At 41.3% G+C, this 16,499-nt stretch overlaps 1 protein-coding gene across 5 annotated transcripts in view; it reads right to left on the reverse strand.

The window, feature by feature from the left end:
• FBN1 (fibrillin 1) overlaps positions 1-16,499 on the reverse strand; it is a 220,712-nt gene that overhangs the window by 115,639 nt on the left and 88,574 nt on the right. For all 5 annotated transcript variants that reach the window (XM_075007180.1, XM_075007179.1, XM_075007176.1 and 2 more), the window contains exons 11-14: positions 11,407-11,580; positions 9,657-9,797; positions 8,541-8,660; positions 3,675-3,800 (exon numbers count right to left, since the gene is read on the reverse strand). In XM_075007180.1, coding sequence (XP_074863281.1) covers positions 3,675-3,800; positions 8,541-8,660; positions 9,657-9,797; positions 11,407-11,580 — 561 coding nt within the window. The remainder of the gene's footprint in view (positions 1-3,674; positions 3,801-8,540; positions 8,661-9,656; positions 9,798-11,406; positions 11,581-16,499) is intronic.

Here is a 16,499-nt window from a genome sequence, read left to right on the forward strand (position 1 = left end):
GAAATTAGGACAAATTACAAAGGATGAATATAAGCAAACAATGCACGCATGCAGGAGCAAAGATTAGAAAGGCAAAGGCACAACTCAAACTAACTAGAAACATAAAGGGTAACAAGAAGAAATTCTATAAATATATTAGAAGAGGAAGGCCAAAGACAGGGTAGACTCACTGCTCAGTGAGGACAGAGAAACAATATCAGGAAACTTGGAAATGGCAGCGGTATTTAATGACTTCTTGTTTCAAAGTCTTTACCAAGAAGTCTGATGAAAGAATGCCTAACATAGTGAATGCTAGGGGGAAGGGGGCAGGTTAGAAGGTAAAATTAAAAAAAGAACAAGTTAAAAATTACTTAGAAAAAGTTAGATGTCTGCAAGTCACCAGACTTGATTAAATGCATCCTAGATTACTCAAGGAGCTATCTGAGCCTTTAGAGATCATCTTTGAAAAGTCTTGTAAGTCAGGAGGGATTCCAGAAGACTGGAAAGGGCAAATACAGTGTCCACCTATAAAAAGGGGAAAAAAAGAACAACCTAGGAAACTTTAAACCAGACTGTTTAGCTTCTCTGCTGGGAAAGATAATGGAGGAAGTAATTAAGGAATTCATTTGCAAATATCTGGACAAAAATAAGGTGATAACTAATCATGTCAAACCAATCTGATAGCTTTCTTCGATAGGAAAGCAAGTCTTGTGGATAAGGAGAAGAGGTAGATGTTGTACACCTAGACTTTAGTAAGGTACTTGATACAGTCACGCATGATCTTCTTATCAGTAAACCAGGAAAATACAACTTAGATGAGGCATAACTGACTGGATAACCATTCTCAGAAAATAGTTATTAGCTGTTCACAGTCATGCTGGAAGAGCATAACACGCAGGGTTCCGCTGGTGGTCTGTTTTGGGACCCATTCTATTCAATATCTTCAGTGATTTAGATATTTGCATTGTGGCAGGGTCATTCTCGTTCCTGGGCCCCAGATCCTCTGATCAGTCCACTGGCCCCACCAATCAAACCCCGTTACCCTTGCTGGGACAGGGGGTGGTCTGGGGGGAACCCAGTCCCCACCCACTTGTTCTGGGTTCCAGCCCAGAGACCCCTGGATGGCTGCCACCAGCGAGGGATGACTCCTGTTGCCCTTGCCTGTGCAGCTCCTCTCCCTGGGCCACTTCCCCAGTCAATTCCCCCTGGTACCTCCTTCTGCTAGTCGTAGCTGTGGCAGCAAGTCCCCTCCTCCGTTTGGCTCCTCCGGCTGACCAGTTCCCCCACAGTCTCTGGCTGGGCTTCAGGCCCCCTGGGTTGGGGTAGTTCAGCCCCCTGGGTTGCTGAGGCTCCTCTCCTCTCTTTTGTGGTTTCTGGTGTTCCTCCCAGCGTCCCTCCCTCACCTTGCTCACCTTCCAAACTCTCCTCCCCCCTTGCCCTGCATGGAGAAGGGCTTATAAAGGTCGCCCCGAGTAGAATCTGCTAGTCCTAATTGATTTAGGGCAGCCTACTCCTCAGCTGCTACCACTTTGATTGTCAGCCCTGTTTTTTACTCATGCCTTTCCCCTCCTGGTCCCACCCTGTCACAGCATAGAGAGTACACTTAGTAAATTTGCAGATGATACCAAGCTGGGAGGGGTTACAACTGATTTGGAGGATAGGGTCATAACTCAAATTGTTCTCCTTGGCCTCTGAGGATAGGACAAGGAGCAATGGGCTTAAACTGCAACAAGGGAAGTTTAGGTTGGACATTAGGAAAAACCTCCTAGCTGCCAGGATGGTTAAACACGAATAAATTGCCTAGGGAGGTTGTGGACTCTCCATCACTGGAGATATTTAAGAGCAGGCTAGCTAGACATCTATCAGGGATGGTCTACTGGAGCTTGGTCATGCCACAAGGATAGGGGACTGGACTCAATAACCTCTCAAGATCCTTTCCAGTTCTAGTGTTTTATGATTCTATGATTACTTGCCAGCTAACCACTGAACTGTACAAGCATCAGGAATCCTCTGTGATCTAGTTACATGGCATGAAAGATACTTTGCTATCATCTGAGAAACGTTTAGGTTGCAGTATGAAGTAAAAGCCATTTCAATGTACTTATATTTTTAATATTTCACACCAATCTATTGTTTAATACTGACAAACAAAATAGAAATATAATAGACAAAGTCTCCATAGCTCTTACACGTATAGTGAAGTATTAACTTGTGTACTAAAAGATAGATAAATGGAGTCAATGTGTTGCTGTCCTGTACCTTCTGCAATCATTCATATCAATGCAAAGTGGAAGTAAAATGCACTCTCTCTTATTTTGTCAACATTTTATACTCAATTTGCATTTATTCTGCACTGGTATAAATGAGCATACAAGGTGTAGGATGGTACTGGATTAGGTCCATTAAATATATCAAAGATTGGGACTAGTCTTCAGTTTAGTCTCTAAGGCTACACTTTAGATCTTACATATACATAAACAGTTCCAATTTTCTTTCATGACTACTGTATGTATATGGCTCCAAGAGCAAACTTTGAGCCATTGCAGTACAGCACAGCACAGCACAGCACAGCACACAATGATTTTAGAAGCTGATTCAATACAAGATGTTCAGACACATTCTGGCAATGTGCTGAATGGAGTGACAAATGTTTTAGCAGATTGTCATATACACTGCACTGGTTCTTATTAGCTTATGGAATTTAGTGAGAAAGGAAGAAGTCAAGCCTCGGGTAACAATGGCTCTTCATTTATATTTAGATGACATAGTTACATATTTGATATTTAAAAAAGTCCATAGTATTAAATTAAAGCTGAAGGGAGCAAGGCAAACAGATCCTTAAAATACCTACAAAATTACTGCTAACAAAATCATGGGATCAAAATGGCATTACAATATATTCAGAATCATGCTATTTTTCTCAATTCTGCAGCTGTCTTGGACAGAAATTACAGTCCTAGACATGGCTTCATTTCTTTTTTTACTTACAGGCTAGGTCTGAGCAAAATTATTTATGATTTTTAAAAAAATTGTGTATCTATCCCAACCAGGAATTTTGGCATTAAGTCTTTGAGCTGAATCACTGAGATAATATTCTGCCAAAAGCATTTCTAAGAACAATGCTTGAAATTCTTTTAACGTCTGAACAGATCATTGGGAATTCTCCCAAGGAGTTGGGAAGCATGATAAAGAACATTCTACATTTTTTCCCCACTATAGGTCTATGAGTAGGAACACATCAATTAAGTTCACATGTTAAAATTTTGAAACCTAGTTTTTTTTCCATATTGAACCAAACTAAAGCCACATAAAGGACATTACTAGTTATCCAGCAAGGTCCCATAAAGCATGCTGTTAATCTCACAGTAAGATCATACAGCATGTGGCTTGTGCTCTACTCTTCAATACACCACTCCTCGCAAAGGAACTCTACATTTTGTGATAGTGGTATGTACTATTTCTTTTGCTGGATAGACAGCCTGTTGCTGATTGCCAAGTCAAGGCTCCAGCCAAGGCTCCAGAATTGGATGAAAAGGATGATTTACTTGCCCTCCCAGACACAAGAAAAGGTATTTAGAAATTTGATTCCCAACTCCTCCTCTCCCTCCACCCCAAAGTCTTTTTATTTTTTTAAATGAGTAAATTTTTGGAATTGTCATTACTGATGGGAAACAAGTATAGAAAAAACCTCTTACCTTCACAGTTTTTCCCATCGGCTGCCACATGAAAGCCAGCATTGCAAACACAGTGAAAACTGCCATCTGTGTTTATGCACCGTCCATTATTACAGATCCGGCCATTCTGTAAACATTCATCAATATCTGAAAGCCAAGCAAAAAGCCAAACATGTAAATGCCATTTCTTTTTCAGTTTTCTGATTCCACACAAAAATTACCTATGCCTGGAAAAGTTTGATTTGCATAACTGAACATTAAGAAGGTGGGAAAAGTATTACCAGTATCAAATGATCAGTTTGAAAGATATTTCATTTTGCAGTAAGACCACAGCCTTTGTTCAGAAAAAAACAGACTTGCTTAAAGAGGGGTCTGGTTCCTTCTAGCTGTTTATATGTGGGTTTCTGCATTTCAATTCCTTACAAAAATGGTTTTTACTGAAATCTAAACTTATTAAAAGTGAAAGGTTAAACAAACCAAAAACTTGTCCTTTGCCACTTCTGTTTGAAGTAGGAATATAGTAGTAAATTTTGAGACTTTCCCACACCCAAAATGTTTTCTACTTATTTTTATATTGAAAATATCATATCTTCATTTCCCAGTCTCTGCTGGAGCCCTTGGCAGGGTGTTTGAGGACCTGTCTAGTGATATCACACAAGCTCCCCAAATGAGAGGAGAGAAGATGCTGAGAAAGGCTGTCTAGACATTTTTTAGATCACTCAGTGTTCTTTGTCAAGGACTGGATCACGTCCCAGAGATTCCTGTACTCAGGGGACTCTGTGCACAAAGATCTTAATCAGCTTGTGCAGATGTCTTCTCCTGTACCCAGTCACACTTCCTCACATGTCCCTCAAGAGGGGTTTAGTCCAAAAGGGATGGGGGAGCAGAGAAGAGATTACACTTCAGATTCATGTATCCTCCTACCGATGTTGATCTCTGAGGCAGAATTAATGGTGGTCGAAATCCAAAGTTCTCTTCCATGGCAACTCAACTCCATTGCACACCAGTAGCAGGAACACATTCAATGGTTGGGCCACCAGAGAATGGAGGGACCAGCAGAGGCAAGAATTATCATATGGACAGTTTCTGCCCCAGAAAATCCCATTCCCCATGATTCTTGAGAACTCTGTGAAGGCTTCGGGACACCTAACCTCAGACTGACGGAGGTGATGGACAGGAAATGAGACAAGTGGAATTTTATTGCCTTGTGGGTTGCTTTCTTTAGTCTTCTACTACAAAGTTCAGTGTGGGGCTTGGTCTCAGGTAACTACAGTGGCATGTCTTAGGGCTTTTCACTTGTATTTACCTGCTAGTATCTGATTCATGGTGAAGAAAATAATCTTTGTCGCTTTGTTTTTCTCTATAAGAATTTAGCTGTCAGTAGACCCAACACTATGTTTTGTTCCACTTGTGGTTTTTAATTATAACACTGTTGTTGATTTATCACTTCCGAACTATTAGCAGTGACAAAGGCTACGTCTACTTTACTCAGAAGTTCAACCCACTCAGGGTCGATCTTCCAGCATTCGATTTTGTGTGCCTGGCGGAGATGTGCGAAATCGACCCATAAGGGGCCCAACAGTTGACCCGTACTCCTTGCTATTGCGAGGAGTAAGGAGGTTGATGGGAGAAATTCTCCCATCAACCTTCCTTAGTGAAGACAGCCAGGTAATTGCGTAGCTACACTCAACTAATCTGCAATAAACTTATCTGCCTATTGTAGACCAAGCCAAAGCAATCTTTCATTTGAAAGAGACAGGCATATTCTCTAACTTCTACCTTTTCCATGCATGACTCATCCCCTCTGGTTCTCTGAAAGGTTGTAGCATAACAACATGATGAAATTAGATAACCCGCTTTGGGTTCTGAGACTCCCAGATACACGTGCCTCTCACGGTCAATCCTGGCAACACTTTTTATATGTTTGTCATTGCTTTTTTACTTGCTTCCTTATGACACTAAACGATATTATCTAGATTTCAATCATGTATCCCAGAGCTGTCAGCTTTAGTCAGGAAAAAAACTTTTTACTAGGCCCAAAATTTAAGATCTTCATTATTTTTTACTCAGAGTTTCCTCAGCCCAACTCCCAGTGAAGTCCTTAGAAATTTCAGTAACAGCTGAGTAAGTACTGTGGGATCTCCCATGTTATCTTTAATAATTACATCAGAAGCACCACATTGTGGCAAACAGTTTTGAGTAACTGTTCTTTAAAGCCCTTTATATAAAAGTGGCTCTGCCTGTTTTAGCATATTTTAAAATTATAGCATGACAAGCAGAACTGCCATGGATTGCAAAGGGACCAACTATAATTCTGACACTCTGACTACAATGGCCACCAGGCCTTAGACATTTATGTGTTTAATGATTCACAGCCAATCAAAGTAACGCACGGTAACAAACATGATCTGAATAAATTCATCCCTTGAAGTTCCACTTCACTACTGCTTCACTAACTGATTGATTGCATGGCACAGTGTGATTCTACCACATTACTGGCATCAGGGCCAGTCCAAGCCAATTGGTTCCCTGGGCAAATTTTGGTGTCCCCTTGAAAATAGCAGCCCCCACAATAACCCCAAGCCCAACACTCCACCCCAGTTCCACACCCAGCAGATGACTCAATCCTGGAGCACACCGCATGGCGGGGGCTGCCCAGGAGCGGATCACCCCCCAGGAGCATGGGCAGGGCAGCGGGGGCCGGCCTGGAGTTGAGTGCCTGTTCTGGAGTGCATGGTACAAGGGAACGCTAGTTGCCGAGACATCAGCTGAGCCCAACACACCGGACTGGCTTTTTGGCGGTGCCTTGAAAGTGGAGGCCCTGGGCAGCACCCCGTTTGCTGGCCCCTAAGACTGGCTCTGACTGTCATGGCGGTTTGGCAGGCCCATATGTAAGACATTCCTGAAGGTGTACGCCACTGGCACTTTTTCTGAATGCCTGATTGCTCTGCAAACAGCTGTGTGTATTGCTGCTGTCTTTTGGAGTCAAAAAGAAAAGATCCCACACCAATGCTGGTGGTTTTCTCCTCAAGCGTTTTGGCAATGAGACACTTGGTTATGAATCTCCTTCATCTCCTCAATGCTTGGGCTGCTTGCAGAGGTTTTCTCTGGGCTTTGTTTTTAATTCTTTGCTTCTGTCTCTGATCCCCTAATCCCACTGGGATTTCCGAACTGTGCTTTCTTTTGAGTGTCCTATAATATTTCTTCAACTAAGCATAACAGCCCTGAGTTACTTCTGCCTGAGGCTTCTGTATGTAATGGCGTTACAAGTTTCCAATTCTGACCTCACTATGCGCTATGCCCACCCATGCCATATACAATAAATAACTAGTTTATGCACCACTGCTTTTGCTGATTATCTTCACTTGCTCATTTGGTCTTGCCTGTTGCAAAATGTAGAATACGCTAAGAGCTGGTCTAAACTGAAAAGTTATATTGGCACAGCTGCATCTTTTTAGTGGCATGAAAAGTCCATACTATGGGGAGACCCACGTAAGCTGAGCTATCACCCCACCCTTCCCCAGTGCAGACAGTCCAAGGGCAACAGTAGCTGTCGGGAGAATTTTTCCATTGACCTAGCTACTGCCTCTTGAGAAGAAGGATTCCTACAGTGATGAACAACTCATCCCATTGCTCTAGTAAGCCTGCACACTGAAGTGCTACAGTGGCACAGGTGTAGTTTAGACACAGTCTATCTCCCAGCTTTTCATCAGCCACTGCTCTTTGCCTAGCTGCATTGGGGTTGTGAGACAGGAGAACGGACGCCCAATCCTGGCCTCCCAAAAGGGAGTAGCTCATACTAGAAACAGTCACTGTAGTCTTAGGCTCCGTAATGACCGCTCACAACCTCCTTCTGACTTTGATTACTATTTTCATTGCACAGTGGAGAAATAATTTTCTGAGCTATCATAACCAACAGTTATCAGAATATCCATCTCACTCGTCTTCTGTTCCACTCAGTCCCTTCCTAGGAAATCTGCCTGTTGGAAGTCTTATCATATTGCAGTAACAAAGAGGCCAGAGGGGAGGAAAAGATCCAGTCCAGTCACCTTTTGGAGCAGAACCACATTTTACATAAATTCACTTGTCTCTCTTTTTAATGTCACCCAGAATGGTCACTAAGTGTATCCTACAGGTTTGCCAAAGAAACAGTGCACAAGACTCTCGCTAAAACAAAGCTGATAAAGCAGATTGCAGGTGATAATTTTAAATTATTTGAAAGAAAAAGTCTTCCACTTCACATGAGGACTTTTCAGTAGACAGTAAAAGCTACTCAGTGAAGAGACAGAAGAATCTGAGACCTTCCCACTTTTCTTTTTGGTTTCAGTAATCTCCATTACCCCATTCAACTTCAGAGTAGGAAGGGAATCCTCTTCTCTGTACAGAGAGGGAAACACAATGAAGACAAATCTGGATCTTTGAGCTTTCAAACTTACCCTATTTGCATGTCTCTTTTCCTCTAATATATCACTACAGCGTAGTCAAATGCTTTCTAGCAGAAGTGTCTAATAAACCAGCTAACTAACAAGGGAACAGATTCACCTTTAAAGCCAAACTCACATCCCAGTATCATTCAGAAAGGCCTGAGAATGGTGAAAAATGCATCTTGCATCTCAGAGGAAGGTAGTACTGCCAGAGAAATTTTCCCCAAATTCAAATTTCTTTTCACAATGCTGGCCGCCTCTGAGAATTAGTACTTTCTGCTACCAGCTCAACCATCAGGAAGGTTTGGGTCAGCCTTTTTGAAAGGATTTTTTAAAGAAAAAAGTTTTATTTTTAAAAATTCTTATTAAATGCTTATGTTTAGCTTTGCTGAACAATAACAAACATCTTCCCTCCCTGGTGTGTACACAGGAATACATCTAGCTGTGTAATGCTGTACTTCACCTCGACATTCTGTCCTAGTTAGCGTGCTCTGATATCCAGCACGACACTGGCATATGTACGATCCTTGGGTATTTATACAATCTCCACTAATGCAAGGATTCTTCTCACATTCATCAACATCTGTAAAATATAGACATGATGTTTTTAGTCAGACATTGCCTGGCAGGTGTTCATGTCCCGAGGGCTATTGTATTAGTTTATTTTATACGAGCAAAACATACTTTTTATAAACTCTATTATGCAATACTCAAACATTAGGAATCTTTTCCCTCACCAATGAAAGTTTGTGTTTTATATATAGTATTTCATAATGGAAAGTTGTAGGCAGGTACTGCTCACTAAGTCTGTTAGTGTTTTCCAGGTAAATTTTATACATGTATAATCAAAACATGGAACAACCTCTGTGTAAATTTCTGCATTTATATTTTAAAAATATTTGGATTAACCTCTAGAACTGCATATTCTAAATCAAGTTGTTAGTCATAGACAAATGCAAAGGGACTTTTGTAAACATGCTGTTATAAATGTGTCTATTAGCAACAGATCTATGCAATCTGTATTTTACATTATTTTACAATATTCTTCACTTTACAGTGGGCTAAAGCCTCCTCATTCACTGCTTATTTGGTCATAATGCCAATAAATCAATAGTCATTGAAGTCATTAGGCATTTTATTTCAGTGAGGAGTACCAGATCTGACCTTATATTTATAAATGTTACTTTAATCTGGGATTATAAATTGGACATTTAGGCTGCAGGCAACTCTTTAAACTGATTATGTTTTAACCACAATCTACCACATTATATGTCTGAGAAAAAATGTTTTTAATTTTTAATTTAATGTTTTAAGCATAGTTAGGCTACTGAGAGTTTAATTTATCAGAAGGTTTATTTGATTTTACATAGAGTACACTAGAGGTAAAATTATTACAAATACGAGTTTACATCTGAAATCAAATTAAGTGTAATAGCCATTATAAATATGGAGCCTGCTTCCGAGGCTTTTTCTTTGTCTTAAAGAGAAATGAATGAATTCTTTATATCATGTGAGATAGGAAAACAGTCTAATATAATTATCACAGTCTGATTTACAGAGCACAAGGAAAACCTCATACCAATGCATTCGCCTCTGACATCTAGTTGGAATCCTTTGTTGCACTCGCAACGGTAGCTCCCAGGAGTTGGAATACAGCGCCCATTGAGGCAGAGATGTCTGAATAGCTGGCAATAGTCAGTGAAATTAACTGGCAAAACCACTGAAAAGAGTTAGAAAAGTAGATTAATAGGTTATAAATACTGATTTTATGTTATAGACAACTCATACAGTGTTCTCCATTAAAAGTTAACCTTTACTTCCCATCACCACATAGATCAGAGAAGTTGGCTAACACTTCACGTGGAAAAACGGTACCATGTACGAGACAGCACTACCTGAGAATGGCAGAGAAATGTTGATTTTTTTTGATGGTGACATTTATGATTCTGCTTTGCCATCGTGCATGACACAACATAATGGCTAAACCCACCCACATATACAGAGATACATCAGGAATAAAGTAGGTGTGCGGCACTATATAGGGACTTTAAACACTCATCATTAGCCAATAGCAGCTACAGAGCAGCACGATACCTCAAATATTTCCATTTTTATAGCTAGTAATTGCACAGACATTCAGAAGATTAATGTGGTAATTATGTGGTATCAGTGCTTACTGTTGGCTGCTTTGGTATTTTGCAAACCAGTCTGAGTAAAGAACAGGACAGGGAACCAACTGCCTCTCAAGAGTCCCAATTCTTTTCCTGCTTCCTCCTTGCACCAGACATACCAAAGACTGGGGAGGAAGTTTCTCCTTAACTTGGTTTATTTCTCTATGACGGCTCACTTGCCATGCACGGAGGAGAATGTGAAGCTGGGGGAAAATGGAGCTTTGGCTTTCCCTCTCTGTTCAAAGAAGAGGATTCCCTGCTTACTCTGAAATTGCTGAATATCTAGGAAATAGTAAAGGCTAATTCATCATCATCATCGACAACTATGGGCTCAGTGCCAGTTGGTGTCTGATGCCTCCCTCACTATTTCCTTCCATCTTTCCCTGTCCTGTGCAGAGTGGCTTAGTTTCTATAGACTAGCCCCACACCAATCTACCATATCATCTACCCATTCTCTGTGGAGTCTGCCTCTCCTATTTGAACCATACATTATGCGGAATAGCAGGGTTTTGACTTTTCATTCATCATTCATTCTGTAGATAAGCCTGAAGAGCTGTAACTTGCGTTGTATAACCTTCTGCAGTACGTTATCTTTTGGCTGTATCTTCCTAAATAATTCCTTGTTGGTGACCTTCTGCATCCCTCATATTCTCAGGATCTTTCTATAATAACAACTCCTCTCGAACTCCAATATCCTTCTCTTCGACTCTTTCATCATCACCCATGTTTCATATTCGTACTACACTTCATTGAATACACACATTTTCAAGACACTCAGTTTCGTTCCTAAGCTCTCAATCTTGGTGCTAATATCTGCTGTCTGGTACATCTGTCTTTCCTGGATCCCACTTGCTCATCCACTAGATGTTCTTCTATCGGCTATCTCAGTTTCTCAGTCCATATCGTCATTAGCACCTTGCCTAGATGACTCATTAGGGAAATCATTCTGTAGTTCTTGAACTCCAACTTGCTTCCTTTCTTGTTACCCTATAACTCAGTCAGTGCACAAGCCATTACCCAAAGCAAGCACAAGTGAGCAACAGGAGAGAGCACATTGCTCCCAAGAAATTCATATTTTTAAATGTGATGAAACTGCCCCCTTCCCAACTCTCTACCCCTCAGTATTCTGCAGGGAAGGAATTAATATTGAATGTTTACCATGTGGCGGTGGACCACGTGATGGAACAACACTTGGTGGCCAATATGGTTCCCTAGGGATCACAGGAGGATAAAGAACATCAGGGCGAGGAGGGATTCCATCAGGAGGGACTGGAGGAAGTTCAGGTCTCCCAGGTGTTAGACCAGCTACCACGCACAGCTTGCGATACTCCTCTGAAACATTGAACACACAGCATTTTCATCTGGTGATCACAAACATGAAATACCCTCCTGGAAAGTGGAAACTAAATTAATTTGTTTTGTAACAATGGACCTCAATCTATGAATTGTCCTTCCAGCCAAAAGTAGAAATTAGTACACGCTTCATCAAAATACTGCCAATAAAGAGAGACCATATAATTGGAAACCTACACCTGAAAGCCAGGAGCAGTCATCCAGGAACCAATCCTGTTCTATTTATTTAGTCCCTTTCAGGCAAAATCTCTGATGAACTCAACGGATATAAGAACTTTTGGACTAGGCCCCAAATTAACTACCACCCTGAAGTCTTTACAGTTCATCCTGTCCCGCAGTGTTGAAAAACACTGATGTTGGGTTAAGAAAGTAAAAAGAAATAAAACTTTGTTGCTGTGTATCAAGTGAAATTTTAAGGCTCCGGGGTTGAAGTTTTGTCTCTCATTAGCATTTCAAGCTGTAAATACCATTTTTAGCCCAGAATGAGACTAGTGAACCTGAAGGCTACTTAACTTACAGTAACAAAACCTAAAATATGAAAAACAATTTTACATCTATTTTCAAACTATAATATGCTAGTATAATGGATGATCACAAGGCCACATTTTCAACTGGACTTTTTACTCATGTTCAGAGAACACATACACACTAAAAGTCATTGGTGCATGCAAATCTGTAGGCTTTGGGGCAAATAATGGAGTTCAGTAAAAATAATGCTAAGAGATACATTAATTCCTAAAAAATAAAGTTGTAATAACGTGTATATACAAAACACAACACTTAACTACACTCTATCATTAAGCTCAGACTTGCTTATTCCACACGAGAAGTACATTTCCTGGATACCACAGTACAAATCACTGATGGCCACACTGACAACACTGTCTACTGGAAACTCACTGACTTCTACACTTAACTGGATGCCTCCAGCTTCCATCCAGCACACACTACACGATCCATCATTTACAGTCAAGCTCTTAGATACAAACACATCTGATCCTACTCACAGATTGAAAACTTCAAGACCTCTCCCAAGCATTCATAAAACTTAATTACCCACTGGAAGAAGTAAAAAAACTCATTGACACGGCCAGACGAATACGCAGAAACCAGCTACTTCAAGATAGGCTTGAGAAGATCAATAACAGAACACCACTTGTTATAGCCCCCAACTCAAACCCCTGCAATGCATCATTAAAAACCTACAACCTATTCTAGATCATGATGCTACATCCCAGAAGGCCCTAGCTGACAAGCCTGTCCTTTCCTATAGACAAGCTCCTAACCTAAAAAAGATTCTCACCAGCAATCACAGGCTACACCACAGTAATACTAATCCTAGAACTTTTCCTTGCAACAGCTTTCCCTGCTTCTAACTTTGTCCACATATTTATTCTGGGGATACCATCACTGGACCTAACCATGTTAGTTACAAGATCAAAGGTACATTCTCATGCACTTTGAGCAACATTATACGTGCCATTATGTGCCAACAATGCCCTGTCATATGTACATTGGACAGACTGGGCAAAACTTTCTCCAAAGAATAAATGGACACAGAGCAGACATCGAGAAACTCAATACACATAAGCCAGTCAGTGAACACTTCGATGGAGTGGACCATTCTGTTAAAGACTTGAGAATTTGTGTCCCAGAGTACAGAGATTTTAAAAACAGATTACAATGAGAAATTTGTGAATTGGAATTCATATTAAAATTTAACACTAACACGTTATGAACAGAGACATCAATTACCTCACGCACTACAAGGACTGCTTCCCTTCCTTTGATGCTTGTAATTATCTCAGGCAGGACACTTAATATCCCCTCTCCTCTCAGGCTCCTCCTTCAGTCCTATGTACTTGATTTGTCAGTTTTTATTGCAATTCTTTTTGGTCCTCTGTACTTCTAAATATCAGTCTGTATTGCAAATGGGATGGATCTGATGAAGTGGGTCTGTCCCACAAAAGCTCATCACTGAATAAATCATTTTGTTAGTCTTTAAAGCACTACATTTCTGCTGTTTTGTTTTGTTGGAGTATAGACTAACATGGCTACCTCTCTGTTACTATTTAACACAGAAAATTACTCCCGTCCCACTATATGAGCACAACTGGTTCCAAACTTTCTGCTCATAGGCGAAAACTTGTAAGACGGACATTAAATTACCATTAAAATACACGTAAAAGTGTCTGATTGGTTCCTAATGCTCCAAACTCAGTGAAGGAGTGGCAGCAGGTGGTGCTGCTTTGGAAAGGCAAGTGAACCTCGGGTTGGGGGTCGTTTGGAGAGGGTTAAAGGCTGGGGGCAGTTTGGGGCTATGAGTGGGAGGGAGGGTTAAAACGTGTAGGCGGCTCCTGTGGAGGAGGAGGTGGCTTGTTCCTCCCAGCTGCAGCAGAGGTACCTGGGTCGGGGGCTGTGATGCAGCAGGCAGGGAGGTTTGGAAGGGGATGGGGTGGGTGTTGGGAGTGGGCTGCGGGGAGAGGTTGTGCAGGAACCTGTGAGCTGGGGGAATCTTGGGACTGGGTGGAGAGTGGGGATGCACGGGGAGTTGCCACAGGGGGAGTGTCGGGATTGGGCTGGGCAGGACTGAGGATATCCCCGCAACCCGGCCAGGGACCCCATGGCGGGCTCCGCTCCAGCCACGGGGGCTGCGGGTCTCCCCACTCCCTGGCCAAGGATCTTGTGGTGGGCTCAGCTCTAGCCACAGGGCTGTGGGTCTCCCAGCGCCCCGGCCAGGGACAGCTTGTATGAGTGGGGGAAGTTCACTTGCAATAGTGAACATTGGTAAGTATATGCATCCCTCATTTTAGCGAGTACTCATAAGTAAAATAATTGTTAAACAAGGGTTGAGTGTATAACCTGTTCCCAAGGACATCCCAGGAAAGTTAAGCTAAATGCTTTAGTTTTCAGTCTGTCTGTCCAACATCTTTTATGCTGTTCAATATGGAAAAGTAGATTTGTTAAATATGATATTAGCCTAAGAGTCTCTCATGCAGCATGATCCACTGGATTTGTCTTGCTACTGTAGATCAGCCAGGCTGACCTACATTTCATTATATTCTAGTTCACTACTCGTTATTTGTAAAGTCGCAATAATTTTTTTAGATACAAAATTTTTAGTTTTTCTTTCTGGTCTTTTTTTTTTAAGGTTATGGGATTTGTTGTATTTTTCTTTTTTTATTCCTCATTTAGAAAATGGGTTGAATCTGCTTTGGTGAGTCTAATTGCTATAAAATAACTTTTAGGGTAAACATTCTGAAGGAACACTGAGAAAAAGGCAGGCAAACACAGATTTAAATATCTATTAATGACCAAGGGCATCTTCGGAAGAGGAGAGATGACCAAGGGAAGTATCCAAAAATGGAGAAACAAGAGAACAACACTGACTACCCATTGGGACACTACATAGCTTACAAGTATCGGAGGGGTAGCCGTGTCTGGGCATCTGATGAACTGAGTCTGTGCTCACGAAAGCTCATGCTCAAAACTTGTCTGTTAGTCTATAAGGTGCCACAGGACCCTTCGTTGCTGTTACATAGCTTACAGTGACTGAAGTGTAAAAGTGGCTATACTGGAAACCCCTTGTAAATATGGATTATCAGGCCAACTTTAAAAGATAGACCCCTATACTGCAACTCCTAATCCCTTATCTGTGCTCAAATCAGCGAATAAGTGATCTAATCCCCTTTTTGAAGGGCCTACATTTGAATATACTATTTTAAGTGTCTGCTTTAGAAAATTCACCTGTGAGAGACCACAAGGAACTTGGATGCCATGGATGCCTAGCGTGCTTTTAGCAGATCACAGCATTTTTGAAATTGTCCATTAGTAGGAATCTAGTTATGTGAAATCACCAGAAAAGAAAAAAAATGTGTGTAGGCCATGAGACCCATTTCTGAGAAAGGGAAAACTGTGTTTTATCTATCAGTGAAGGAGCTGAGTATAACCTATTACTGCAGCAGCCCCTCTGCACTAAAGCAAATCACTGCACCCTCTGCTAGCAGTCCACTCAATGGAGCCAAGACACAATACTAAGAGAGTGTTCAGGTGAGAAGTGGACCTACTAGGCTGAACATTTCAGATATCAATTTAAAAATGTTTATAGTTTTAATAGTGAATCCTGCTCTTCAGTATAAATAATTATTGCTGTGGTATGCAGTAGAAAATCATGCAACTCTTTTTTACTGGCACCCTAATCGCCATGTACAATCGCCAGCCTTAAACAGCCTATTTATAGTAACAGCTGCAAGAGGGTCTACTGCCCACATTGACAAGGCAACTGCCCAATTATGCAACCTGTGCTCTACTCTGCATTACATTAAGTTTCCATATCAGAGCTAGAGAGACTTGGCCTTACGAATGTCATTCACTGACAGCCCTAAAAGTTCTTGGTTTGGGCTCACTTTTAGGACATATTTAGGAATCAGTGAGCCTGTGATACTACTGATGATAATGGTCTGTGTGCACCTGTGAATTTGTGGGTGTATCTCACCTTTCATAGGAGAATTTGAAAGCAGTTTAGAAAGGTGAATATAAACAACTAATTCCATTTTGCAGATAATTCTACATTATGGTGTATACCAGGGGCCAGCACCTCCCGGCACAGGTGCCAAGAGTGGCACATGAGCCAGTTTTCATTGGCATGCGAGGTGGGAGCTCAGCCCTGTCCCACTCCCCCCTATGCAGTTGGGAACTTGCTCAAAGCCATGCTGCCTATGGATTAACAAAAGACCAGCTAATGCTACCAACCACCACCTAAATGGTAAAGCTCTGCATCTTCATATATTTATTAAGGAAGCTGTTGTAAGTAGGACTGTTAGTGAATTTAGAAAGCATCAACGGCATGCAGATCATAAATTGAGGTCAAAACATTATATTTCAGCACTCCTCCTTGG

This window comes from Carettochelys insculpta, chromosome 12 (assembly GCF_033958435.1).
Source record: "Carettochelys insculpta isolate YL-2023 chromosome 12, ASM3395843v1, whole genome shotgun sequence".
Classification (NCBI taxonomy): Eukaryota; Metazoa; Chordata; order Testudines; family Carettochelyidae; genus Carettochelys; species Carettochelys insculpta.